This window comes from Armigeres subalbatus, chromosome 1, assembly GCF_024139115.2.
Source record: "Armigeres subalbatus isolate Guangzhou_Male chromosome 1, GZ_Asu_2, whole genome shotgun sequence".
NCBI classification, from domain to species: Eukaryota; Metazoa; Arthropoda; class Insecta; order Diptera; family Culicidae; genus Armigeres; species Armigeres subalbatus.
Window position 1 is genome coordinate 159,422,097 of NC_085139.1, and position 27,661 is coordinate 159,449,757.

The window sequence follows — 27,661 nt, forward strand, 5'->3', positions numbered from 1 at the left end:
CGTCCAACAAAATGTTTGCACAACTGGTGCCTTGCTCTCGGAAACTAGTCAGTAGCCTCTTGCTCGGAAACATCGGCGAAACCGAGATCCATAACTTCGATGGTTGAAAGCTTCTACTCGTTCGCAGCATTACGGCGAGGAGGACATGCTATGAATAAGCTGCTTAACTGTGTGAGATGAAATCCATGTCGTCAATAATATCGGTAGGACACCTCCCCCATGATCATAACATTTGATGTAGTAAGTGGAACATTATCAGCTTCATTATGCAATATTTACATTCAGTTTGCATAGTACTACTTTGATGTCTGCTCTTTTAGTCAATAGCAGTACGGTAACGGTTCGATTAATGATACCTACGTTAGGAATGACATCTTTGGTTGCCTTTGGCATTAGTTCACTTTTATAAGGTAAATGGAAAATGAAGTTTTCATGTAAGGACATGGACTTCTTACATAATCACAAATTGCCATAAAAAGTATTTTTTTAGTCTGAATAATTTGACTTCCCTACCGATAATTTACACATTCATACTTGAAAACAAGAGTTCTTAATTAAGCTCAAATAAGAAGTAGTTTATCTAGATTTCTAACTTGATAGCCGAATACAACCAATCAAACCTTAACTACGTTATATAACTGACCACCACTTTTTTAAAGGAATATTCTCAGCCCAAAGCTTATCAAAAATTTAGTAACTACATGGATAATTTATTACAAAGTATTGGAGAGGCGGACCAGATGGGTATTTATTACAATATAAAAGCATATATTCCAACCTAGAGAAATGCGAGTTCCACAGAGTCCATCATAATCTATTGCCTGGTTCAGGCGATTTCCAAGTGGTTAGTTGTGTTTTGTGTTGGTGTTCGAAGAGTTGTCATTTTTGTTGCCAGGGCGTCAAATTTGTTTCGTAGCGATGTCGTAGTGTATAATAATATTTGGGAATTATGCTGGTTTGTAGAGCAAAAATGGTTTTCAAGCGCATCAAAAATTAAAAATTCCTAGCTTTTGTGCGCACAAAGAACCTTATTATTTAGTGTCTAAAAGCTAGAACCCCGCTTCAGTACATGCTGCATCGGCTGGAGACAAATCAGATGGATCAATTTTACGAAGGAGCCAGAGTCTTGAGGAAATCGTCAAAAATTCTGTCAGACTAACGGCCATTAAGGCGGTAGAGAGAAGTAAGAAGTACGAAGTAGAAAACCAGAAGTGTGAAGTAAGTAGTGTAAAGTGAGAAGTGAATAGTAAGAACTGAGAAGTGAGAAACGAGAGGTGTGAAACGAGAAATGAGAAGCGAGAAAAAAATGAAGGATGAGAAGTAAGATGGGCGAAATGAGAAGTGAGAAATAGGAAGGAAGAAATGAGAAGTGAGAAAACGGTAGCGAGAAGTAAGGTGTGAGATTTGGGAAGTGGGAAGTAAGGAATGATATGCGAGTAGTGAGAAGCAAAAGATGAAAGTGATTTTTGAAAAGTGAAAAGTGAGAAGTGAGATGTGAGGAGTCAGAAGTCAAAAATTAGAAATGAGAAGTAATATGTGAGAGGACAAATGAGAAGTAAGATTGAGAAGTGAGAAATTCAATACGAGAAATTAAATGTAAGATGTGAGAAGTGAGAAGCGAGAAGTGAGAAGTAAGAAGTGAATGGAGAGAAGTGAGTTGTGAGAAGTGAAATATGAGAAGTGAGAAGCGAGAAATGAAAAGCAGTAAGATCTAAGAAATGAAGGCAAGAAGCGGGAAGTTAGAAGGAATAAGTGGGGAGTATGAAGTGAGAAATGAGATGCAAGAAGTCAGAAGTAAGAAGTGAGAAGTGAGAGGCGATACGTGAACAGTGAGAAGTGAGAAGTAAGAAACAAGAAGTGATCAGTGAGAACCGAGAAATGAGAAGCTACAAGTGTGAAGTGAGATTTAGAAGTGAGAAGTAAGAAATTCGATACGAGAAGTGAGATGTGAGTAGCGAGAATTGAGAAACGAGAAGTGATAAGTGAGAGTTTAGAAGTGAGAAGCGGAAAATGAGAAGTGAGAAATTCAATACAAAATTGGAGAAGTGAAAAGTGAGGAGTGAGAAATGAAAAGCAACATGTGAGATCTGAGAAGGGAGAAGCAAAAGAGAGAAAATTTAGAAGAGAGAAGTGAAAGAAGTGAAAAATGAGATAAAGATGTGAGATGTGAGAAGGGAGAAGTGTACCACGCGAATTTGACGTCACACATTTCATTGGATTGCAATCGTGACGTCATGTTCGTTTGGCTACACTAATTGAGAGTTCGTTGGGCTACATTCGTCTTCGCCTCAGTTCCTTTGCTATTTAGGTACAATATTTAGGCCAAAATCTGTGATGCGGGTGGTCGTCGAGCAACTCGATAACATTATCGAGTTCACAAGCGGAAGGCAGAACATCAGTATAGAACTGAAATAGAACCTGCTGGTGCACCGCCATGCTGTCCGACTCGTAAGACAAGAACAGAACGCTTTTATCAGCCACCTTGGGGAAGCGAGAAGGCCGACAAAGGTGCCACAACCAAGACCTTCTCCTTCCTTGGATTGGAAGAGCGACTTTGGCTCAAGAGGCGATTGATTTTGCCCTGACGGCCAACGAGGGGAAGAATGTGCTTAACCAAAAACGGCTCCGGCAGCAAACCGGCGAAAGTGCTCAGAGCAAAACCAAACAGTAGGCGACCACAAAGGCCAAACGTCGTCTTGACGGAGTAGATCGGGGTGTAGTGAAGCCCGAAGGGCGTTGACCCGAGTAAGCCACTTCTTGGCCAAAAATACCGAAATGCACCAACCAAACGCAAGTCGCCGGGCCGCAAGAGGGTACCAGCCGGCCGGTGCGATCGGCACAAGGGACATAAAATCCCTGGTAGCTTGTCAGTAGTTCAAAGCCGAGCGCATCTCGACCCACAAAGAAAGTTAAGGACAGAGTAAAGGCTATGTTGGTGAAAACTGATAAGGATAAGTACGCCGACGTCGATGCGGGGGACCGAAAAGCTTTCGGCGCTGGGACAGGACGCGCGAAGCGTCAGACGAACAAAGACCGGTGAAATTATCTTGGTGCTGAAACGGGGAGCGAAAGCTAGTGGGACGGCCAAGCCAAGAGATCTTGGGTTACGGCACCGATGTGAGGTTGTTTGGGACGGAAGGAACTTTCCAGTGCAAGCAACTGGACGAGTGCACGGACGACGTCTTTTCTGCCGTTAAAGAGCAGTGCGTACAAACTTCAAACTGTTCGTCCTCAGTCTAGTTACATCCAAATTAGCTAAAAATTTAGAAGGATTAATAAACAGCAAATGTCATCGTTTAAGCATAGAGGAGCGAAAAAGTCAAAATTTAAATCACTCTAATGCCCAATAAGCAAACTTCAGCCACCTTCAGTGGACAGGTACTATTGGTGCTTAGAGTCAACACATAAGTTCTACGACTGTATGGGCCCAGACCGTAGCAACCTCTTTCGTCATTGTGGCTAGGAAAGGCACAAAGCGCAGGAATGCGACAAGGTATCAAGGTGTCCATCTGCGCCAGCAAAAAGCAAGCATGTTATCACATTATGGGTGGACCTCCGTGTCCCTTCGGAGAGGAAAACAAGAAGAAGCCATGCAAGCAATACAGTTGAATCTTAACCACTGTGCATCTGCCCAGCAGCTGCTGTGGCAGTCGGTCTCGGAGTCGAGGATCGATGTCGCTCTCCTGTCCGACCCGTACCACGTCTCTGACTCGGGTCGTTATTTACGTGACAATTTTCACGCGCATCTCGGAATTTATTCCATGTACTGAAAGGAGCACGCGATATATTTGAAACAGGTCGACAGACCTTTGCTTACGCGTGTCTTTCATAAAGAGATATGGTTGGACAGGCTGGTAGAACATGGTATTAAATTTCTGTGTCGATGTTCTCTTTTTGGACCTTGGAAATCGAAGACTGGGGCACGCAAACTCCCAACAGCTTGTACCGAATCCGCAGCAGGTCTCCAAGGAAGAATATAAATTAAAATTGAATTGAGTATTATTTGAGTCCTGTATCATCGGACCTTTGTAAAATACGAACTTTACCCCTAAGCATTGAATAAAATCGTTTTCAAACCAAAAAATCAGTCAAAACAAAAAATCGGTTTCAAACCAAAAAATAAAAAAAAATGATTACAGCTCGACGTTTCGCTCCATTATTTGGTTATCTTAACTTTTTATTGCTTCGACCTTTTGTCCCACAACCAATGAAACGGTTTTTCTTGTTGATCTGTTGTACCAGCTATTTTTTCTATCTTGCTGTCTTTTCCAGGATGCTGTTGATTGGATGCTTCTTTGATTATTCCATCATTTTGGCGGTCTTCTTATTCCGATTTTTTTTCTACGGTCTTCTTCGGTGAATCGACTTATTGTTTTTGTTGGTGCCCACAACCTTTGCTAACCAGCTTTCTTGGCCGGAGCCAGAGCTTCATTGATGTTCTGGCCGGGCTTGTGTCCTTCGTTTTGCAGGAAGCGTCACTGACCGAAATGTCATTTAGGAGAATTAGATATACGGCTGAACTGGTCAGTTTTGCCGAAAAAGTTTCTCGAAAAGAGGCACATGCCTAACATGTCATTTGGACGATCGGGTCGACATTGTTGGACATATTAGCCGTCTAGCAAATAACAATTTCGGTCTTATGAATATTTAGGCCAAATGACCCTTTCTGCCAAACGATCATTTCTCCTAACGACCTTTTCGACCAAATGGCCATTTTCGATCAAACCACCCTATTCGGCCAAATGCCCTGTAAGGGCAAACCTGTTAGGGCAGAAAAAGACGTTTGGCCAACGGCCAAACTGACAGCTGTTTAACCGAACAAATCATTAGGTAGAAAACTATCTGGCCGGAAATGTCGCTCAGCCGAACTGGTAATGTGCCCTTCCAGGGCAAACGGCTTTTTCGGTCAAATTACTAACTCGCCCGTATGTTCCTTTTGGCCAAAAAGTTTTCGAGCAAATCGATCGGGCGTTTGATTCAGCCAAATAAAATTTGGCTAGATGACTTTCGGCCTAAAAAAGTTCCCGTGAAAATTCCAAAAAGTTTCTAGTGAGATTTTTGAAGAAAACTTTCCTTGGAATAAGAACAACCCCGTTAAAATCCAGAGAATTTTAATTCTTTAATTCCGTAGGTTTTTCCGCTCCGAGACAGATCGCGACGGAATGACAGCTAAGGGAAGGGCATTTATTTATGGCTAACGGGGTCACATTTGGTTTACGTTTACGTCCCCCGGATAAGTTACGTAAAAAAAGAGTTGAGTGTACTCTCATATTTAATATAGCTTAACCAACAGCTTCTAGCGTGAATTCTCATAGAGATTTCTTCTGGCGGAATTATTTGAATTAATTAGTATTAGCTATTATTGCTTTATCGAACAAGCGGATTACCTATTTTGCAAAAAATGACATGGTCTGTCGAATAAAACATTTACAAGCAAACAAATTTTGTAGAATCGGATTTCTCTCACCTTTTAGCAAAATCTTCGAAGCGAAAATCAGTTTCAGTCATGTGGCTCTCTTCTGGAAAACAAAAAAAAAATAAAATAAAATAAGCACATCGAACAGAATATTCAAAACACCCCAACCCACCTTCTTCGTCATCTTCCTCATCATCGTAGTCGTCGGCTCCATCCCCATCGATGAACTCATTCTCGATGGGTTGTTTTTCTGGAATTAAAAGAGAAGAAAAATCAATTAGTGCAACCCAATGGAAAAACGCCTCAAAACTTTCCCATACAATTATTATTTTCCCCCTATTATTTTCTTGCTCTTGTGGTGCTGTTCAATGCCGCATAAGATGGGAACGTATGCCTCATTCATGATGTTTGGCTTTATGTCGACCGAAGTGTGCAGCAGCCTTTGGTCTTTATTTGTCGATATTCCGGAGCGGAGCATCCAAAGCCATATCCGGACCCAATGGGCAACATTTGCGATTTGTGCCATTATCTTATTCTCCGGTTTTCTATTAAACTTTATTTTTACGGATAAACTTTTGCTGCGAAATGGTCTCGAGACATTGGAGCATTCGAGGGGATCCAAATGGGCGAAAACAACTTTGACCGTCGTCTGGCAGCAATGGAGCGGGAAATAAGAATATAGCTGTATGCTCTTTAAGTCGAATAAAAGCGAGTAAAATTGATTTTATAGAAAATGGTAGTGCTGCCGATTGCAGTGTAGCTCCCCACAGTGACGTTGCTTCGTATAGAAGTGCGACAAAATTTTGGAAAATTTTAATTTACTATAGTTGCTATTTAACGAAACAAATTCATATAAGTTAGGAAAATCAATAAGAGATTATGGTTTAAAAGAAAAAATGCTGTTACGGTAGAGCCAGTAGCGGAAAATGTAATAATTAAACTTTAACGCACCTAATAAGTCGTTTCTTTTTCAAAAATAAAATCATACCGTTGAAGATAACCGAAAATGTCGTCCTCCAAAGCATTTCAAAACTACAAGCAAAAATAAACTATCGGAATCCACACAACTTCTTGATTTCTTATCTTCACTGTGCGACTCGATGTCTTGCTTTGGCAGAGAGCACTCACATACAGTCATCCATCGACTGACTGGTAGTACCACGAGAACTGCTGCTATTGCCTTCCGGGGGGCTAAGGACGCACCCACATGCTTCCATGCCATGCCCCAGCTGTCAACCTCCATCCGTCGCCCGGAGCTCACCGCAGAGCGAAAATTGTCGGAGCACACAGCTTTCCAACCCAAGCCGCCACCACGGTCGCCACACCGAAAGACAAAGATCGAAGTTTGTTCGGAAGAATGAGTTTTTATCTGTTATTTTGCAGATACTTTGCCAGGGCGATAAAATGGGAGCAATTTTGTAAATTTCAATCAGCAGTTCGTTAAATTGAAAAATAGTAAGCCAAAGCCTGTTAAACCGGAGTAAATTGCTACAAGACAACAAGGACCTACGCTGCATCTTCATACTTGGGATTACGGTTTGTTTTGTTATGGAATGTTGGAAGTAAATAAGACGTTAGCATTGTGCTATCCAATCTTAAGTCTTCCACTGGTGTCATAAAAGCCTGACAACATTGTTAATGACTGCACAAGAGATAAGGTAAGGCACCTTTTAAGGTGGTTTTTAATAAATCGACATTTTTCAAATTTTAATTAAAGAGTTTCAAGAGCAATTACTAAATTTTGAATTTATAAAACAGATTTTCAATAAGCGTACTAATACTTTTCAGGATTGATGCAACAATTTTTTATCTGAAAGATGGAATGAAAACAGGTAAGAACGAAGAGGCCAACTTCTTCTTTATATTGGCATTACATCCCCCACTGGGACATTGCCACCTCGCAGCTTAGTATGTTAGCTCTTCCACAGTTATTAACATCGAGGTGTCTATGCCAAGTTACCATTTCTGCATTCGTATATCTTGAGGCTAACATGATGAAACTGTTATGCCTAGAGAAGTCGAGAAAATTTGCAACACGAAAGTTTCCTGGACTAGACGATAGGCATAATGTACGTTAGGCATAATGGTTTACAGATTTTTAGTAGTTCTTAGCGAAATTCATTGTTTTTGAAAGTTGAGTTCGTCGATCGATTGATGACTAAACCTCCAAGATCGGTTGGAAGACGACTGAGTTATTAGCCCATGCGTTCGGACCGCTTTTCGTGACGGTGTCAAATTTGAATCTGCAGAATGACCCCGAAGGACGTAATCCTACGTCAAAAAAGGAAAAGGATTTGCGACAGCTCGACTCTGCACGAGCGCATGGAAATATCATTGGACGAAGAGGCGATATAACAAAGGAGTTGAAGCGAAGGAATTGGTATCGCCAAAAATGACGGCATCATCATAAAGAGCTACTACGCACCTCCAAGGTGGACCACCGCAGTTCTCGCTTAAATTTTCAAAAGTAACATTTTTTTCATGAATTAATTTGAGTACTGCAATCAAAAGCTTTCATATTGGTCTGTTGATTGCGCTATTCAAATTAATTCATGAAAAAAATGTTACTTAGGACCTTTTGAAAAGTTAAGCGAGAGTTAAGCCAGATGGCGGAGCAGTTAATCGACTAGCCGATCGGAAGGCGGCCGCACTATAGGATTTCCGGCGGCCATTAATCAAGAATGTTATATCTTCCAAATCATTTCGAAATACTTTCTATCCATTGCCTATACTGTAATTAAGAGAAATTAAAAATTTAAAGTCTCTAGGTGCACTAGTTCCAGAGATATAAGGTGCCAAAGTCTGAAAAAAATTAAGCAAATTTCCTGAAATTTTTTTTTGATCAACTATTTTTTGAAATATTTGTTGATGCTTTTTCTCTGATGTTGAAGCATTGTTACAAATGTTAGTTTATAAGCTTTAAAATGGGGTCTAAAAACTAATTGTTACATTATGATAAAATAAAAAATGAAAAAATACGCATACAATAGATTTTTTTCAAAAACAACGCTTATTTAACACTACGAATACCGTGATAAAATCACTAACGCGGACTACCGTGATCAGAAAATCATGGAAACTAAATTCTCTAACAGCTGGCTCTCAGCCGTCTTTCGACCGATTTTCACAATTCTTTTACGGATGTCTTACCCATCTAGGGATGCTCATTTTTTCCCTAGAGAGGCGTGAGTAAGGATGGTTTTTCCAAAATATAGTAAAATATATTTAACATGACATATTTCAGTGTGAACAAGATTTACAGGTTCCAAAAATGTTTTATAACACACTAAGCATTGACTATACTACGTGTGAACAATATTGTTTCTTCTGGACATCCCTAGCGACTCCAAAACGAGCTCTATAACTGATGAAAGATGATATGCAAATTTTGCCGAAGAAAACTACGAAAACCCGTGCCAATGGACTACTAAGTCAACTGCGCTCGATAGCTATCCGAAATCAGCCAGTCATGTCCATACAAGTCCGCAAAGCCCACGCGTATGATTTCCAGCTCAGATATACCCAAACCAGATGTTCTAGGTTCACCAAACTGTTCTGGAATTTGGATCAAGTACACTCGATAGCTACCTGAAATCGACCAGTCATGTCCATGCCGCAGAGCCCACGCGTATTATTTGCGGCTCAGATATACACAAACCAAATGTTCTAGGCTCTCCAAACTGTTCTGAAGTTTGGATGAATTGGTCTACCAAGTCAACTGCGCTCGATAGCTATCCGAAATCGACCAGTCACGTCCATACAAGTCCGTAGGGTTGTAGGTCAATGCCCAGAAGACCAATCCCCAGAATCAGTTCCCAGAATGGTATTTCCCAGAATTCCATTTCCCAGAACGACCAATTCTCCAGAATGATATTCCCAATAATGCACCATTTCCCCAGAATGACCCATTCTCCAGAAAAAGGTATCAGTCTAAAAAACTATGTCTTTCGCTGTCATTTCTATAAATTAAAAATACTAGATACTATATTTCGGGAGCGGGCCATTTGGCATAAAGGCCATTTGGCATAATGGTCATTTGGCATAACGGACATTTGGCATAATTGTGACCAGTGTCAAAAGTGAGGATCTTTTGGCATAACGGACATTTGGCATAATTTGGTGGATGTAATCCCTTCTTTAAAAGTAGGCGCTTGCCTGGATTAAGGTAATGGTGGATGCGATCCCTTATTTAAAAGTAGGCGCTTGCATGGATTATGGCAATGGATGAGGTGATCCTTTCTTTAAAAATAGGCGCTTGCCCGGACTATGACAATGGTGGATGTGATTTCTTCTTTAAAAGAAGGCGCTTGCCCGGATTGAGGCAATGGTGGATGTGATGCCTTCTTTAAAAGTAGGCGCATGCCCGGATTAGGACTATGGTGGATGTGATTCCTTCTTTAAAAGGAGGCGCTTTCCCGGATTGAGGCAATGGTGGATGTGATCCCTTCTTTAAAAATAGATGCTTGCACGGATTATGGCAATGGAGGATTTGATTCGTTCTTTAAAAGTAGGCGCTTGCCCGGATTGAAGCAATGGTGGATGTAATCCCTTCTTTAAAAGTAGGTGCGTGGCCCGAATTGTGGCAATGTGATCCCTTCTTTAAAAGTAGGCCCTGTCTGGATTATGGCAATGGTGGATGTGACTCCTTCTTCATAAGTAGGCGCTTGCCGGGAATAAATCAATGGTAGATGTGATCTCTTCCCCGAGTAGCACAATTCAGTTTGATTTGGTTGCAGTAACTCATATGAGTCTTGACTGGTTTTAGTAACTCGTCTACGACAAGTATATTGCTTGAGTTTTTAAGGTCAGCCGCTTGCCCGGATTAAGGTCACTCCTGACAGAATCCAAGTTTCAAAGTGCTCGCGTTTTCGGGGGTATACCACTCGATACGGAAGCAACGCACAACTGTCATTTTTATTTTTTCACGCATGCTGCGACGCAGCAAGGCTGAATCAACAAAAATGACAGTTGTCCGCCGCCTTCGTATCGAGTGGTGTGCCCCGCGAGCACTTTGAAACTTGGATTCTGTCAGGAGTGACCTTAAGGCAATGGTTGATTTGATCCGGTCTTAAAGCGCATGCCCTGATTGAAGCAATGGAGAATGTAATCCCTACTTTAAAAGTAGGCATGTCGCCGGAATAATTCGATGATGGATGTGATACCTCCCTCGGAAGTAATTCTGCCGTTTTGTTATTTCGTTCTTCCGGAAAATATCTACCATCAGTATAAATTTATCAGAAAACAGCCTCGACCTACTTTATCTACGCTAAACAATACATGAAATATCCCTTTCGCTTTCACAGTTCGAAATTATGCTAAATGTCCGTTATGCCAAATGACCCACTCTTTTCTTGCAGTTCAAAATTATGCCAAATGTCCGTTATGCCAAATGGCCTTTATGCCTTATGACCTTATGCCAAATGGCGTAATGCCAAATGACTTTATGCCAAATAACCCAGACTAGACCTGTGCGCCGGTCATATCATCGGCGGCGGCGGCGTGGTGGTCACTTTTGCCCCGGCGGCGGCGGCGTCACGGCGGCGCGCCGTTGACTTTTATCGGCGGCGGCGTGAACCGGCGTGGATGAAAAAATAAATGGTTGAAAAAATCAATTTTACCGCGGATTTTTGGATTAACGCGGTTTGATTCACACGGTAGGAATCGCCCGTATAAAAACCGACTTCAGTGGATGAAAATTGCAATATTCTGCGTTTGCCGATCATCAAACAGCACATTCAAAATAGTCAATTGCCGGCGATACTAATCAATACCTGATTTCAAAATGTTATTTGAATTACCACTATTTTGTTATTCTTTGATTTTGATTAATCAAATTTTAACAATAAATCCTGCTTCACTTTTTCGTGACCCCTAAGTGTTAAGAATTAGATTTCGGTGTCATAGAACAAATTGGTAATAACTTTTTTCAAAAGTTATTTCCAATTTAGGATTTAGATACACTTCAGTCGTTTTGATCTCGAAATAACTAAGTTTCAGAAAAAATCTAATATTTTCTCGAAATTTGCCTAAATATGCCAACAAAGCTCTTGGTGGAGTTTCTGAAAGAATTTCTGGAGGAAACTATGATTGTTTTTAATTTCTACAGGCATTTCTCAGTAAATTTCATTAGGAATTCCTTCGTAAAATCCTATGACAATGTCTGCAGAATTTTTCTATTTTAGCAAGAATAATCAATTCAGCTTCTCTTTGGGAAATTCCTTTATTAAAACATAAAATATTCCTTCAGGAATTCATTCGGAAATTTATTAAAGAATGAACTATTTTATGATGGAATTCCTAAGAGAATTTTCTAAAGGACTTTCCGAGAAAATTCCTGAAGTAGTGTTGGAAAGTGTAGTAGGAACCTTTTAAGAAAGATTTTGAGCAAATCCCCACAGACATTTCGAAGGAATACCTAACAGTATTTCCAAAATGCATCAGGGGCTGCTTCCACATCTTCCTCGATTGCACACCCCAGAGCCAACGTCCTGTTCCAGGTTCTCTGCAAGTTCTTTTGCTGGTCTCTCTTCCTGCATACGCACTACATGTCCAACCCACTGTTATCTGCCTTATTTTATCAACCTGCCTATGTCTGCATTTTTGTATACTTGGTTTAACTCGTGGTTTATTCATTCATCTGCTCCATTTACCATTTGCCACCACGCTGCCAAGTATTGAGCAAAGTATTTTCAACTCAAACACTTTTTTTGAATTTGATAATCTGCATCTTTTAACGTCCATGATTCGACTGAAGGAATCAACGATGTGTACAGAGCTAGTTTTGTCAGTGTCTGTAGGTAGCTTCGTGAAGTTACAAAATAATTTTCTGGAGGAATTTTCAAAGGATTACCCTGAGAAATTCTCTATTAAATTGCTTAAATTAGTTTTGGAAGAATTCCTATGGGAATTTCAGGAACAATTATTGTCAAGGAACTTGCTAAGGAACTCCTAGAGGAATTACTAAAAAACATTTCCGAAGGAATATCAAATTGGTTTTCAAAGAAATTCCAAAGCAAAATTACGATTCTGACAGAAATTTCCGAAGTAATCCGTTAATAAATTTCTGAAGGAGTTTTTTGAGATTTGGAATTTTGAAACAATTTCCTAAGGAACTCCTAAAGCATTCTCTGTAGATATTTCAAAAAGAAGGATTTTCAGAAGGTATATCCGAATTTCTGAACGAAGTCTTGACGGAATGTTCAAAGGAATTTTCGGAGATATCTAAGACTGTCAGAAGTTTCTTCAGGAGTTACTTCGAAAAAAAAACCTGCAGGGATTTCTACGGATATTCCTTCAGGAACTTGTTCAGGAATTCTTAAGGAAATTTCGGCCTAGAACTTTTCAAGGAATTCCAAAAGAGTTCTTAGAAGAATTTATTGAGGAATTTTCGGGAAAACACCTTAACGATGTTCCTAAGGTTTTCTTAAACAAATTTCTGAAGGATTTTTTTTCGAACTAATTCCTGAGAGAAATTTTCGAATATAGCTGAGAGAATTTTCGAAAGACTTTCTGGAATTCGTTTCCGGAGGGAATTCCTGGACGAATTACAAAGGAGAGTGGAGAATTACAAAAAAAAATTCTGGAGAAATCTAGGAATTACTTCAGAAATACCAGTAGGCATTTCCTCTAAAATTCTATTAGAAATTTCTTCATAAATTACTTTGAGAATTTCTCCGGAAATTCCTTCAAATATCCCTTAAGAAATTCCTTTAGGGGTTGTCCATAAACCACGTGGACTCTTGAAGGGGAGGGGGTTCGAAAAATTCTACGTCAGTCTACTAAGGGGGGCGGGGGTATACAAAAAGTCTACGTAGACTTTTTTTTCTTTTTTTTTTTTGGAAAACATTAGTTACAGCATCTTTGTGCGAAGTTCACTTGTTTGATTTTTTTTCGATTTTTCCGTTTTTTTGCAAGACTTTACCGAAATAATCTCTCGAATCTCTTATGGATTTCACTGAAGTAATAGTCTGAACTACGGCTTAAAAATATCATGATTTTAACAGCAAATTCTTCTGTGTTGAGCACGAAAATTCTCCAAAGTATTCTATAAAAAATTTCAAAATTTCCACTTGGATTACATTGTAGATTCTACTAAAATATCTTTTGATTTTCGGCAGGACCTTCTTTAGAAACTACAAGTGATTCTTTAGAATTTCCACGGGGAATTATAACGCACTTCGACGAAAAATTATTTAGAATTTACAAAGAAAGCATTTTGGAATATCCAAGAAGAAGTCTTTGGAATTTCCAAAGGACATTCTTTGGAACTTGTAAGGGGAATTCTCCGAAATTTCCGTGAGAAATTCTTCAGAATTTCCGTAAGAAATTCTTCAGAATTTCCACTGAAGATTTTTTGGGAAGTCCCCGGGAAATTTTTCTTAATTTATGAAATTCTTGGAATTTTCGCGAGGAATTCTTTGGACATACATATAAGCGAAATTCTTCAAAATTTAACGGCAATTTCTTCGGCAGTTCTAATGAAAATTCTTTGGAATTATCTATGGAAAAAGAAATTTTTGAAAACTTTCGCGAGAAATTATTTGAATTTACCACCAAAAACTCTTTGAGTTTTCACAAAAAAATTATTGCAATTCTTGTAAGAAAGCATTAGTAATTTTCATGAAAATTTATTCTATTTTTTACGATAAATTCACCACAAATTCAACTGAAATCCTCCATAATTTCCACCGAAAATTATCTGGAAAACTCTTTGGAATGTCCATAGGATTTTTTTTAAATTTCTTCAGGAAATCGCTCCTACTTTGCAAGAGAAATGTCAAAATATCGTAGGAAACCTTTAGCATGGTTTCAACGAGAAATAATTCAAAATTTTCACGGAAAATTACTCGACATTTTAACGGGAAAACTTTTGGAATTTAGAAAAAATTCTTGAGATTTCAACGGAATGGAATTTTCAAGAAAAATATCGGAATTATCACGGAGAGTTCTTTGGAGTATTACCTGGAAACTTTGAAGGTTATAAATCGGGAAATTCTACGGAATTTCTACGACAAACTTTTTGGAATGTAGACTTGACGTTCTCGGAATTTCAACTCGAAATTCTGAAAATTCTTGGGTTTTCTACAAATTTGAACCGGCATGAAGAATTATAATTCAGATGCGTGACAGATTTTAAGCAGTGGCGGCCTATGCAAGTGCCGGTGGCGCACACCTCTAGGAGGAATCCAATCCAGCAGAAATTAAATTAATTAGCTTCGAGATTTGGTTTCAGGTGCTATGGACAGAGGATTGAATTTGATTTCGTTGATATTGAGTTGGATTAGGTTTGAAATTTGAATTTTACTGTTTTACTATTCACAATGAATTTGAAAATGGATTTGTATATTTGAATTGCTGAAAACGTGGTTGATTTCCATTTTTTTTTCCAATCGCTTAGGCCGATACAAATATTTAAAATCCATTTTGTCTCCCCCCCCCTCGGATTTTTTTTGCCAAAAAATGATATTTTGAGGGGGCAACAAAATAAAATTCGTATAATTTTGAGGATTTTCAAAACATTCTTTAACAAATCCGAGGAGTTTTTTGATTTTTTTCATTTTAATATTTATTTTTTATTATCACCCCCCCCCTTGACCTTTCGGAGACTAGTAGGACAAAAAGTCAATTAAATATTTATAACGGCCATTTTGTTAAATTTGAAAAAGTCTACGTGGTCGGGGTTCAGCCAAACCGCACCAAGCGGCTTTTCGACTGACTTGTAATATTTTGCTCGTACAAGGACAACGGAAATAGTGTCATATCAATTTAAGCATACATTTGCATTAGTATATCCTCAGTTATGAGGTTGAGGGATATTCGATGCGATTTGCGATCAATTAAATCTGTTAAACGAAAGTTTGAGCAGAAAAATCGGTAATTTGTTGTTGGCGCTTGGTCTGATTTGGATGAACCCCGACCACGTAGACTTCAAGGGGATGGGGAAGGGGTTTTGGAAAAGTCTACTAGGGGGGAAAGGGGGGTGGGTTTGAAAATGTGAAAATTCGGCCTACGTGGTTTGTGGGAAGTTGTTAAGAAATACTTTCAAAATCTCTTAAAGTAGTTCAAACGGGAATTATTTTCGAAAATCCATTCAGGCTCTCTTTTAAAAATACCTTTGGAAATATATTTAGAAATTCCTGCACAAAACCCTCCAGGAATTTCTTCAAAAACTTCTCCAAAAATTCATTTAAGAGCTCCTCCTTTTCCTTGAATAATCTAAAAAAAACTCCACCAAGAATTCCTTTCGATATTTCACCAGGGATTTCTTTGAAAGTTTCTTCGAAAAGCCTCCCGGATTCCTTCTTAGATTTCTTCCAGGAAATTCATTGAAAATTAATTAGATAATGAAATACTTTTCGGTGGAGTTGCTAATTGAATTTTTGAAAAAATAAAACAAATAAATTAAACAACTAACACTGAAAAAATCCGAAGATATTACTGAAAGAATTTGTAAAGAACCCATGAAGGCATTTTCGATAAAATTCCTGCAGGAAGTTCTGGAAGAATTCTCGAAGAATATTTTAAAGGAATTGCTGGCTCTGAAGAAATTCCTTAGGAAAATTTGGAAGAAATCCCTTATGCAATCTCTGGAAGAATTTATATGAAGAAATCATAAAATAATTGCCGAAGAAATTCATGAGGAGGTATTAAAGAGTTGCTAAATAGTTTTTTAAGAAACTCTAAATGGAATTTCTTGAGAAATTTATTAAGAAATATCGGGAGGAATCGCTAAAGAAACTTCCAAAGGAATTCCTTAAAGATTCTCCTAAGGAATTCTTAACAACATTTTCGTAGAAATAACTGAAACATTTTTTTTGTGTGCATTCCATAAGGAATTTTCGGAGAAATTTTGTAAGACCTTTCCGGAAGAATACATAAAGTAATTTTCCAAGGTTTTTTATTGAAACTTTTCGGAGGAATATCTGGAGGAATTTACTAGGAAATATACCAAGTGGTTTTGGCGCTTTGGGGATGTACTCAGGCCTTCACAAAAGCTTATGTGCCACAACGAACATAATTTGCGAGTCACCTACAGGCAGTGTTGTCTTACACTCTGTGCAAGAAATTATGCTCTTTAATTTTACTCCTTCTAAACAATGGACATTTAGAAAATTCAAATAGCCTTCTATTAGTTGCACTTACTTAGTTAAGATTGTAAAATCGTGTGGATGGAGTAAAATCAAAGAGCAGATTTTTTTGCACAGAGTGTAGGACAACACTGCCTACAGATTTAGGTGCCCGACTGAATGAGGCTTTGGCTTAGACGAATTCCAAAGACCATTTCAACATTTTTTGTATTATTCTACTTAGTAGAATTAATCTACTAGATACAGCCTAATTCAAATTCACAACTAATCAACCAACCAATTCATTATCCAATGTTTGTCACCACACTGTCTTAGAGGCACCATCACTTGAGGTAGATTTGAAATTGAATTCTGACGAGTTCCACCTCAACAACATTCTAACAACTAACTAACAAAAACAATCATAACACGAGTTTAGTACTATTCCAATCAATTCCACCACGTTGTATTGTCTTACAAATACGTATTTCGTCTCTGTAACGCCATCTTCAGTGTTTCTTATTTTACTCGACTCGACTCAAGTTAATTGATTTTTTCATTGCGATTAGTCATCGGCGTGGCAACATTATGATCGGCGGCGCGCCGACCCAAAATCGCCGGCGGCGGCGGCGTGAGTAAAACCACCGGCGGCGGCGGCGCGGCGCGGCTGCGCACAGGTCTAACCCAGACCCCTATATTTAGATTCAAAAATACTTATATTGAAGCACGGATTTACCCGGAATAAGGCAAAACTACATATGCTGCCTTCTTTCAAAGCACTCATTTACCCGGAATGGAACCCATTTGATTTGTTTGTTAAGGTTCACATATAGTACGAAGGAGCATATAGTTCATTATGTTCATTGTTCATATTAGGGCCATATGACATAATGCCGTTTAGCATAATGCCATTTGGCATAACGACTTAAATGTCTGAAGGCCATTTGGCATAACTTGTTGGGTACCTCGAGGCCATTTGGCATAATAACCATTTGGCATAATCGTTGAAAAGAGTATCAAATGAAATGGGCGCAAGAATATATGATTTCCATTTTTAGAAGTATGTATTTACCTGGAATAAGACAAAAGAGTAGATGACTACTTCTTCAAAAGTATGCATTTGCCCGAAAAAAGGCAAAAGTGTAAATGACTCATTTTTTAAAAGTACGCATTTGCCCGGGATAATGTAAAAGAGTAGATGACTCCATATTTAAAAGTACACATTTGCCCGAAATAAGGCAAAAGAGTGGATGATTCCTTCTTTAAAAGTATGCATTTGCCCGGGATGAAGCAAAAGAGTAGATGACTCCTTCTTTAAAAGTTTGCATTTGCCATAAAAAAGGCAAAAGAGTAGATGACTCCTTTAAAAGTATGCATTCGCCCGTAAAATGGCAAAAGAGTAAATGACCCCTTCAAAAGTACGCCTTTTTCCGAAAGAAGGCAGAAGACTAGATGTTCCATTTTTCAAAAGATCACAAAACTCGAAACGTATATGATTTCTTTTCTACGCATACGAACGGAATAAGACAAATGAGCTGATGATTCCATCTTTTGAAGCACACGTTTTCTCCTTATAACGAGAAAGCATGCACGCATTTGGTTGAAAGAAATCTAATGAGCAAATCATTCTTCCATTTAAAGTACGCATTTGAAAAAAAAACTTTTAAAAATCACATTTTTCAGGAATAAGGCAAATTAGCACATCATTTCTTCATTTAAACTAGGGATCCTATAATGAGAGATATGCAAATACTTTTCCAGACGATTTAGCAACGCTGTTATTTTTGTTCAGAAACGCTTCCAGCACTTGCCGCAGCGCAAAATGTTGAAGCTTGTATGTGACTTTGCATTTGATAACAATTTGGAATATGTTTGTCTGTCCACTAACAGTGTTTAAATAAGCATTATCACTAAAATAAAGGTGCAATACAAATAGGCGAAACACGATACATAAACTAGATTACTTCTGCTCGCGAAAGTAAAACAAATTGTTTATTCGATGAAACTTTTCTTAAAATCTATCTCAATACCTCTCAACCTCGTCTCAATCTGCAACAATAACAACGTTCATTTGGCTCACGTTTTGACAGTTCTCAATGCTCGATTGACTTGCAATGGCCGCTTTCGCATATCTCTCATTATAGGATCCCTAATTTAAACCATTTTAAATAAAATTTACCCGGTATTAGCTTCTGCCTAGAGTTTTTATGATTCTTTTAATTTGTATGCCGAATGGTCGTTATGCCAAATGGCCCTGAAAACATTATGACTATTTTTCTTGCCAACCGGTCGTTATGTCAAATGGTCTTTATGCCAAATGGATCCTGGCGATTCAACTCGGTATGCCAAACGGACTTATGCCATTTGGGGTAGCCCCGTTCATATTCAGTATTAATACGAACTTTTTTTGTGGTATTTAGTCTAATCTAGGAAATGGTGCATTCTGGGGTATGGTATTCTGGGGATTAGGACATTCTGGGGAATGCCTTTCAGGGGATGGGGGCATTCTGGGAAATGTCTTTCGGGGGATAGGAGCATTCTGAGGAATGTCTTTCTGAGGATTATGGTATTCTGGGGAATGGTTTTCTGGGAAGTAGTGCATTCAGGGGAATTAATTTCTGGGGAATCACTTTCCCAGAACCAGATGTTCTAGGATCTCCAATGTGTTCTGGAGTTTGGATCAAATGGTCTACCATGTCAACTACGCTCGATAGCTATCCGAAATCGACCAGTCACATCCATACAAGTCCGTAGAGCCCACGCGTATGATTTGCAACTCAGATATACTCTCCAAACTGTTCTGGAGTTTGGATCAAATGGCCTACCTTGTCAACTGCGCTCGATAGCTATCTGAAATCGACCAGTCGAGCCCATACAAGTCTTTAGAGCCCACGAGTAAGATTTGCAACTCTAGGATCTCCAATGTGTTCTGGAGTTTGGATCAAATGGTCTATCAGGTCAACTACGCTTGATAGATATCCGAAATCTATCAGTCATGTCCATAAAAGTCCGTAATGCCCATGCGTATGATTTGCAGCTCAGATATACCCAAACCATATGTTCTAGATTCTCCAAACTGTTTTAAAGTTTGAATAAATTTTTCTACCAGATTAACCAGATCATAACGGAGGAATTCAGAAGGATTTTCAGGGTCAATTCTGTAGGAAATTTCTGAGGAATTCCAGAAAAAAAATTCCGGATTCATTCCGGAAGAAACTTCTGGAAGTATTCCAGAAGGAATCTTAGGAATAATTCCAGAAGAAGCTTTCGGAGGAATTCCTGTAAAAACTTTCAGAGGATTTCCTGGAGGAACTACCCGAGGAATTCCTGGAGGAACTTTTGGAGGAATTCCTGGAAGAACATCCTAAAAAACTTCCGGAGGAATTCCTGAAGAAATTTCCGGATGACTTTCTGGAGGAACTTCCGGAGGAATTCCTGGAAGAATTACCGGATGAAATCTTGGAGAAACTTCCGGAAACAATCTTGGAGGAACTTCCGGAGGAATTCCTGGGGGAACTTCTGGAGGAATTCCTGAAGGAACTCCTGGAGAAATTCCTGGAGGAATATCCGGACGACTTCCTGGGCGAACTTCCGTAGGACCTCCTGGAGGAACTTCCGGAGGAATTAACGGAGGAACTTCCGGAGGAGTTACTGGAGGAACTCCCGGAGGTATTCCTAGAGGATTCTCCGGAGGAATTCCTGGAGGAACTTCCGGAGGAGTTACTGGAGGAACTTCCGGAGGTATTCCTAGAGGAATCTCCGGAGGAATTCCTGGAGGAACTTTCGGAGAAATACCTGGAGGAACTTCCGGAGAAATTCCTGGTGGAACTTCCTGAGGAATTTTAGGGGGAGCTGCCGGAAGAATTGCTGAAGGAACTTCCGAAGGAATTGCTGAGGGTACTTCCGGAGGAATTGCTGAAGGAACTTCCGGAAGAATTCTTGGAGGAACTTTCGGAGGAATTCCAGAAAAATCTTACAGAAGACTTGCTGGAGGAACTTTCGGAGGAATTTCTGGAGGAAGTTCCGAAGTGTGTGACAAAATTAGTGTCGAAAAGTGTTCAAAGTGGACTATATTTTGTCCAATGAGGCCAGAAACAATTTCCACTTATCAAGTGCCAAAACTCCGTATGAATATAGCGATAATGAACAAATAGACTGCCATCGAACCGTGAAGAAGATCCCATCCCCGGATCGAAACATCGGTGTTGAAATAAAATTGTCAACGCCATTATTCACGACTGAAAGCCACTCCGAAAATTGAACTAAAAAATTTATAGTTGAAATTCATCCACCTCCTGGAGTAACTGGGCCATATTTGAACCGATTGGAACCGGTAAACGGATTTACCGAGTAACCGATTCAAGGGTAAGTTTTGGGAAATAAGCAAACCCCATCATGCGGCACATCAAACTTCATGATTTCAAAAGTTATGGCATTCTATGGTAGTCATTCATCATTTAGTTGCCGCTTAGTTGAGAAGGCCTACGGAGGTTCTTTGTAGCTTAGTTACTTAAAGAACCAGTCTAGCGTACTGAAGGTCGTGGGTTCGAGTCCCATCGAAGGGAAAGTGGTTACCTCCAATACATTTTTCAAAGCAAAATCTTTCACATAATGTACATATTCACATCTGATTTTTATGAGGTGAACCGGTCTAAGGTCGTAAACCTTGCTAATAAAGACAACAATAATAGACCAGAGCTATGTTTGTCGTTCCTTCCCAGATGTCTACTCACCATTTTGTAGCTCACTTATGAGTGGTGCTCAGGCCAAAATTCAACTAATTTGACAAAAGAAGTGGCTCATGATCCATATCTAATCCGAAAAAAAACTCATCTGAAGCCCATAGATGATGCAGCAGAAGTTGAAGTGTTACGAATAGCGCTGAGTCGAACATGCACTTTTTGTAGATATTATTTGGCGTTGTAGCGTCACCAAGAATGTAATACCCCCAAACGGATATTCCAGAATCCTGTTAGATAGAAGTTTCCAGTTATTAGTTTATCGCCGTGGGTTTTCGGAACTTAAAAAACAGAGGCCGGTATGTTCACGAACATACTCGCTGAACAATGTCAGTATCAAATGGAACTCAAATTGCAATTTCTGCACTAGCTTATCCCCACCAACATCCGTTGAGTGAGCAAATGCACTGCGTAGACACGACCATCACCCACAAATTTTCTACGTCCTCCTATAAATCAGCGTTCTGCTAATGCTACTATTCATTAAAGCAAAACAATTGAAACTTAATTTCCGCTTCCTGTCATTATCCGACGTGCTAATTAGTTTTATAATACGGTCCCCACGCTGCTCGGCCGGTAGCGCGGCCTATCTCTATTCCAGATATGCAGAATTATAATACAGTGATTATGAAAGAGGTGCAGCATCGAACCATCCGATGGCGACAGCCCGGCATCCTAGGCGGTTAACACGGTGCCTAAACGTGAAACTTCTACAGGATCCTCGAAAATGGCTTCCTCTCCCGTGCCGTATTATTGCTGATTAAATTTCAAAATTATTTCGCCTCGTAAATTGTACAATTTATCGTCTGGCGAAGGCAGCAGATACGGTTTCTACGACGCATTTGACACGTCGTCGTCAATAAATGAACGATGTCGATTGTGCGGTGGGTGCATTTTGTTTGTGCTGAATTCATAATTACGGTGACACAATGACGGCACAGTAATTATTTGTAATTTATAAAGATCGTATCTCAATGGGGAGCTTTCCATTTTAAACCGATTGTTATACAGGAAGTAAATTGTGTAACAATGAAGAATCATGGAAACACCATTGTTTGTGCACTTCCATTCAATCGTTGATTAATATTTGGGGAAGCGTTTCCGACGGCTATACATAAATGTGAGGGTATGTAGTATATGCCAATATATTAATGATTTATGTAGAGATCTATTAATAAGATACAACGTCAGAAACGTCAGAACTAGTGATTCAGGGATGCACCCTCAATAAAGCCAAATCTTTACGCTAAAACTTGTATCGCACACCTTTCCATTACAAAGTGTTTGGTAAACTGTTACCGTCCTAAGTAACAAAAGATAAGAAAAAGCTCTCAAAATAATGACGATAACTTTGTGTCACGCACACTTCACGCTCTGAAACTTTATGCGTTTTGGTTGTCTTCCACGAGCAATAAAAACTAGAAGATATTACCCGCCTTGACATCCACAAAGAGCTGCTCCAGTGAAGAACGAATTTAATACTTGAAGTGAGACACCATACGGGAGAGAAGTACACGTATCCTTCGGATAACGCAATTTCACTTTGAACTTTACCAAGCTGAAGGGGACAATTCTGGGAGTAGTGTATCAAATTGGTTTTACATAATCTCTATCGTCTTAGTCCTGGGGCTGATTGGAAGTCTGAAAGCTACCGAGAAGAGACTATCTATTCCACGTCCACATATTCTCCGATCCCAGTGTGGTAGGTGAACCGAACGGATAGCAAAAAGGACAATAAAACTAAAATGTACTCCACTAAATTCCCCGGCCTCCGACAAAAGGGCGGAAACAATGCGAGAGGTGATTTAAGAGGGCAATTTAATAGTATTCAACTGGCATTCGATCGATTATTCAAATCGAATAAAGCGTTCAATTGGCGTAACTCCTCTTCACCCTAAAAGCCTTCCCCGGACTCGTACGGCGCGATTCCTCACTATTCAACTGTTAGGAATAGATTGTCGGTTCCTTGCTAGGGTGATGCGTCAACAAAATCCGGACTGTATGGCAATCATATTTTAAAATGAAAACTCGGACCACCCTATCGCAACCCCGTCAGGGGATGTTATGTTAGAGAAGGGATGTACCATTATTGACTCAGTCGGGTGCCACTTCACTCCGGTTCAGTGGGGCTCTGGAATCTGCCGGGTCCATCCTGTTGCTATTTTGTTTCCGCTCATCCGTATAGCTATACTAGCGGAGTGGAGCCTCAATCCATCCTTGACGACCGACACACGGGGACGCTGGCGCTGTTCGTTGCTCCTCAGTCCATTTCAAACATTATTGACAGATGGTAAAGTACATCCAGTCAGTAGTGTTTGGATGCATGGTTGGGCCCACAGACGGCATACGAATGGCGACTATTCTAATCAGAAAATGTAAAATTGGTTCCATCTCGTGCGGCGAAAAGAGCATTCGAATCGTTGAATACCTTGCGTTCAATTGAGGATGTATTCTTGTGTGTTGAGGGTTCTACATTTTCTGTTGATTGAAGTACTCGTCATTCGTATGTTGCATCACATACCTACTCGTATGCCCCTTCGTTAGATTTGATGAAGATTTTTTGGATCGGTAATGTACTTTGCAAGTGCACTTGAACTAATCATTTGACTGTTTGCAGTAAAGCTAAAGGGTCAGTACGATTTTCCGTTTTTGAGTTCATTTAGTTTAGCTAATCTGATTGCCACATATTGCACAACAGAGACAATTCGCGAAATCGAAGCAAATTCTGCTCTTCCCTCCTATGGGAAATCCCATTGCTATCTGTCAGAGTTTGAGTGAAACATGGCCGCCATCTCCTCCTCTCTGTTGCTCTACTGTAAAAACCCATAAAGAACTGTCATTGTTTGTGTGAAGAATTTTGCTTCGACTTCGCGAATCCAGTATTTTGCGCTCGATAATGGCTGCCGAGTGAGTGCCTTTTTGACATTCAAAAGGTAGAAAATATTTTTCTTTTTTTAATCAATGTAGGCGTTGATTCTTTGGAAAACATTGGTACTCATCTGGTATCAACAAATAAAATAATGATTGTCAAATATTTTCCATTGTGTACAATATAGGATTTGGTATCTTATTTTATGATTTTTGCCTTTCTCGTATACTAAGTATACGTGAAGGCTATATGATCGCTTCAAAAACAAACTTTTTATAGAAGGCCCGGAGACCCATAGTGTTATATACCGATCGACTCAGCTCGACGAATTGAGGTGATGTCTGTGTGTATGTGTGTGTGTGTGTTTTTTTTACAAGGGTTAAAGGCCATCAAAAATCTGCACGACAGACACCTTAAAGGCGAACAGGGCTGGGCTCCTCCCGACCTGCTGAAAATGTGCCTCCCGGATGATTCTGGGTCCCTTATCCTCCTTGCCTCGATCCCACCGGGACCACGGGATGCTGCGACTACTTCGGGCGGGTGGGGGTGGCGTTGGGGGCTGTGCTATTGCACTTCTTCTAGAATTCCGGCCCCTAGCGTATGCTAGTTCGCCGACTGGCTGGCTAATCCACTGCTCCACTGCAACGTAGTCTTGATCCCTCGACGGTCAGGCACCGAACTTCCTGACTCGAATCCTCCTAACTCCCCCTGGCGCTTTCTTCTTCTTTCTCCTGCAGGTTGGCTGTTCGAGTGTCGAGGTCGGTCCGACGATTCCGGTTGACAGAAAACATCCGGTTATCCGGCGCCGCGACAACCCGAAGCCAAACACTGCTCACTGCGCTGAATACTCCCCAGAATTGGCACTTATTCGCTGATCTCGCCTCCATCTACGCTGCAGCTCCGACAGTATTTGCGTCACGACTCTGCTTACCGAATTCCACGTGTCTTCCTCGTGACACATTCGCTCTGCGATATTATCCGCCCTTGGGACAGGCATGTCTCTACGAATTTCCGCAAACCACGGACAATAGAACACCACATGCTCCGGCGTCTCTTCAACATTCTCACATTCTGGACATAGCGGGGAATTGGTGTGTCCGAACCTATGTAAATACTTCCGAAAGCATCCGTGGCCCGACAGGAACTGCGTCAGGTAGAAGTTTACTTCGCCATGCTTTCTGTTCATCCACGTCGACAGATTTGGAACGAGCCGGTGGGTCCACCTTCCTTTCTCCGTACTGTCCCACTTCTGCTGCCACATCGCCATTGAACGAATTTTCGCCACCTTTCTCATGTTTCCGGTGTCTCTCCACTGGTAGCACTCGATGTCTTCCGCCAGGGTGATACAAATGGGTATCATCCCGGTGATAACACATACTGCCTCCGACAATATCGTTCTATACGCACTTGCAACTCGTATGGCCATCAGCCGGAACACACTTTTCAACTTTTCCCGGTTCCGCTTGGTTTGCAGTGCATTGCCCCAGGTAGGAATCCCATACCGCAGTATCGATGACGAGACACTAACTAGCAGACGCCTCGTGCTGCTTCGTGGACCACCAACGTTTGACATGATCCTCGCTATTGCGTTCATTGCCTTCGCCGACTTTTCACAGGCGTAGTCAACGTGGCTATTGAAATTTAGCTGGTCGTCGATCATCACTCCCAGGTGCTTCAGTGATCGCTTCGAACGAATCGCATGTCCTCCGACGACGATTTCCATCCGCTGGATAGCCTTGCAGTTGCTGACTAATAGCACCTCCGTTTTGTGGTGAGCTATTTGTAGCTTAACTCCATTCATCCAGCTCTCGATCGTGGCTATTGCCTCTGTCACAGACGCCTCCACTTCTTCGAGTGTCTCGCCCATCACTGTTAATGACACGTCGTCCGCAAAACCCACGATTTTCACTTTCTTGGGCAGCCGCAGTGTCAGGACTCCACATTCCGTTCCAGAGGGTTGGGCCGAGTATGGAGCCCTGAGGAACACCCGCTGTAACACGCATCGACTTTTTCCTTTCGTTCGTGTCGTACACCAGGACTCTGCTCTCAAAGTTGAACGCGTTCTTTACGTCTATCGTAACCACTGCGCAGTATCGATCTCCTCTTCGCTTCTGTTTAGATGCTTTCTCAGCACTTTCGAGCACAGTGCGAATTGCATCCACTGTGGATACTCCTTTGCGGAATCCAAACTGCATGTTTGACAGTCCACGCTCACCCTCCATACACTTCGTCAGCCTGTTTAGGATGATCCTCTCCAGAAGTTTCCCAACTGTGTCTATCAGGCATATAGGCCTGTACGAGGCCGTATGTCCCGGCGGCTTTCCTGGTTTTGGCAGCAATACCAGCTTCTGGGTCTTCCACATTTCTGGAAAGTTCCCCTCATCTAGGCACTTTTGGAGTACCGTACTGAACATATCCGGATATGCCAAAATTGCAGCTTTCAGGGCCACGTTTGGTATTCCATCTGGACCGGGTGCTTTCTTCATTTTCAGGCGCTTCGCAGCATCTGCAAGCTCATCATTGGACACTTGCCGACCCTCGGAAATTGCTTCTTCTTCTCCGTACGGTATCGGTGGCCACGTAGTCGGATTGTGTTTCGGGAAGAGACCCTCCACGATTTCCTTCAGCATGACTGGGCACATTTCAGCTGGCGTCGACGGGCCTTTAATCTTCGCCATTACAACGCGGTACGCGTCGCCCCAGGGATTGGCGTCTGCTTCTCGGCATAGCTCTTTGTAGCAATCTGACTTGCTAATCTTGATTGCCCGTTTCAATGCGGTTCTAGCTTCCCGGAACGCTGCCTTGCACTCCTCTCTCTCTGGTTCCGTCCTCGCTCTCTGCGCCCGCCTCCTAGATCTAAAACAAGCAGCGCGTAGTGCACTTAGCCTTTCGTTCCATCAGTAGGCTGGACGCCGATTGCTCCTAGGCTCCAGTTTTCGCGGCATTGCGGCATCACAAGCCGCTACCATCCTTCTTATCAGTTCGGCCGCATCGCCGTTCTCGAAACTGTTGTCCGGTCGAAGTGCCTCTATAAAGAGGTCCTTGTCGAAGGCTTTCGTCTTCCACTTCTGCTCAGCGGTCACTCTTCTCTGTGTTGTTGCATGGTTTCGTTGCCCAATACAATAGCGAATCGCCTGGTGATCGCTATGGGTGTACTCTTCGCTAACTCTCCAGTTCATGTTCGCCATCAACGAAGGACTGCAGAACGTGACATCGATAATAGACTCCCTCCCGTCTCTCCGAAATGTGCTTACGGAGCCTTCATTGCACAGTCGTACATCTAGCTTCGCCAGAGCTTCCAGGAGAATATACCCTCTCGTATTGGTGACTCTGCTGCCCCAATCCACAGCCCAGGCATTGAAATCACCTCCCATAATTACCGGCCTTCGTCCGAACAGGTTGTCGGTTAACCGCTCTAGCATCTGGCTAAAATGCTCCACTGTCCACCTTGGAGGCGCATGGCAACTGCATACGTAAACGCCGCTGATTTTGACGATCACGAATCCCTCACATGAACTCTCTACCACTTCTTGGATAGGAAATCTGCCCATAACTTGTATTGCAGCCATTC

The 27,661-nt window shown here is 41.0% G+C and overlaps 1 protein-coding gene across 3 annotated transcripts in view; it reads right to left on the minus strand.

Moving 5' to 3' along the window:
• LOC134205421 (protein timeless homolog) overlaps nt 1–27,661 on the minus strand; it is a 269,302-nt gene that overhangs the window by 106,111 nt on the left and 135,530 nt on the right. The window contains exons 9-10 of one of the 3 annotated variants that reach the window (XM_062680651.1): nt 5,600–5,666; nt 5,468–5,518 (exon numbers count right to left, since the gene is read on the minus strand). In XM_062680651.1, the coding sequence (XP_062536635.1) occupies nt 5,468–5,518; nt 5,600–5,666 (118 nt within the window). Of the gene's footprint in view, nt 1–5,467; nt 5,520–5,588; nt 5,667–27,661 lie in introns of all 3 variants that reach the window. The other 2 variants (XM_062680650.1, XM_062680649.1) reach the window with 2 other exon arrangements.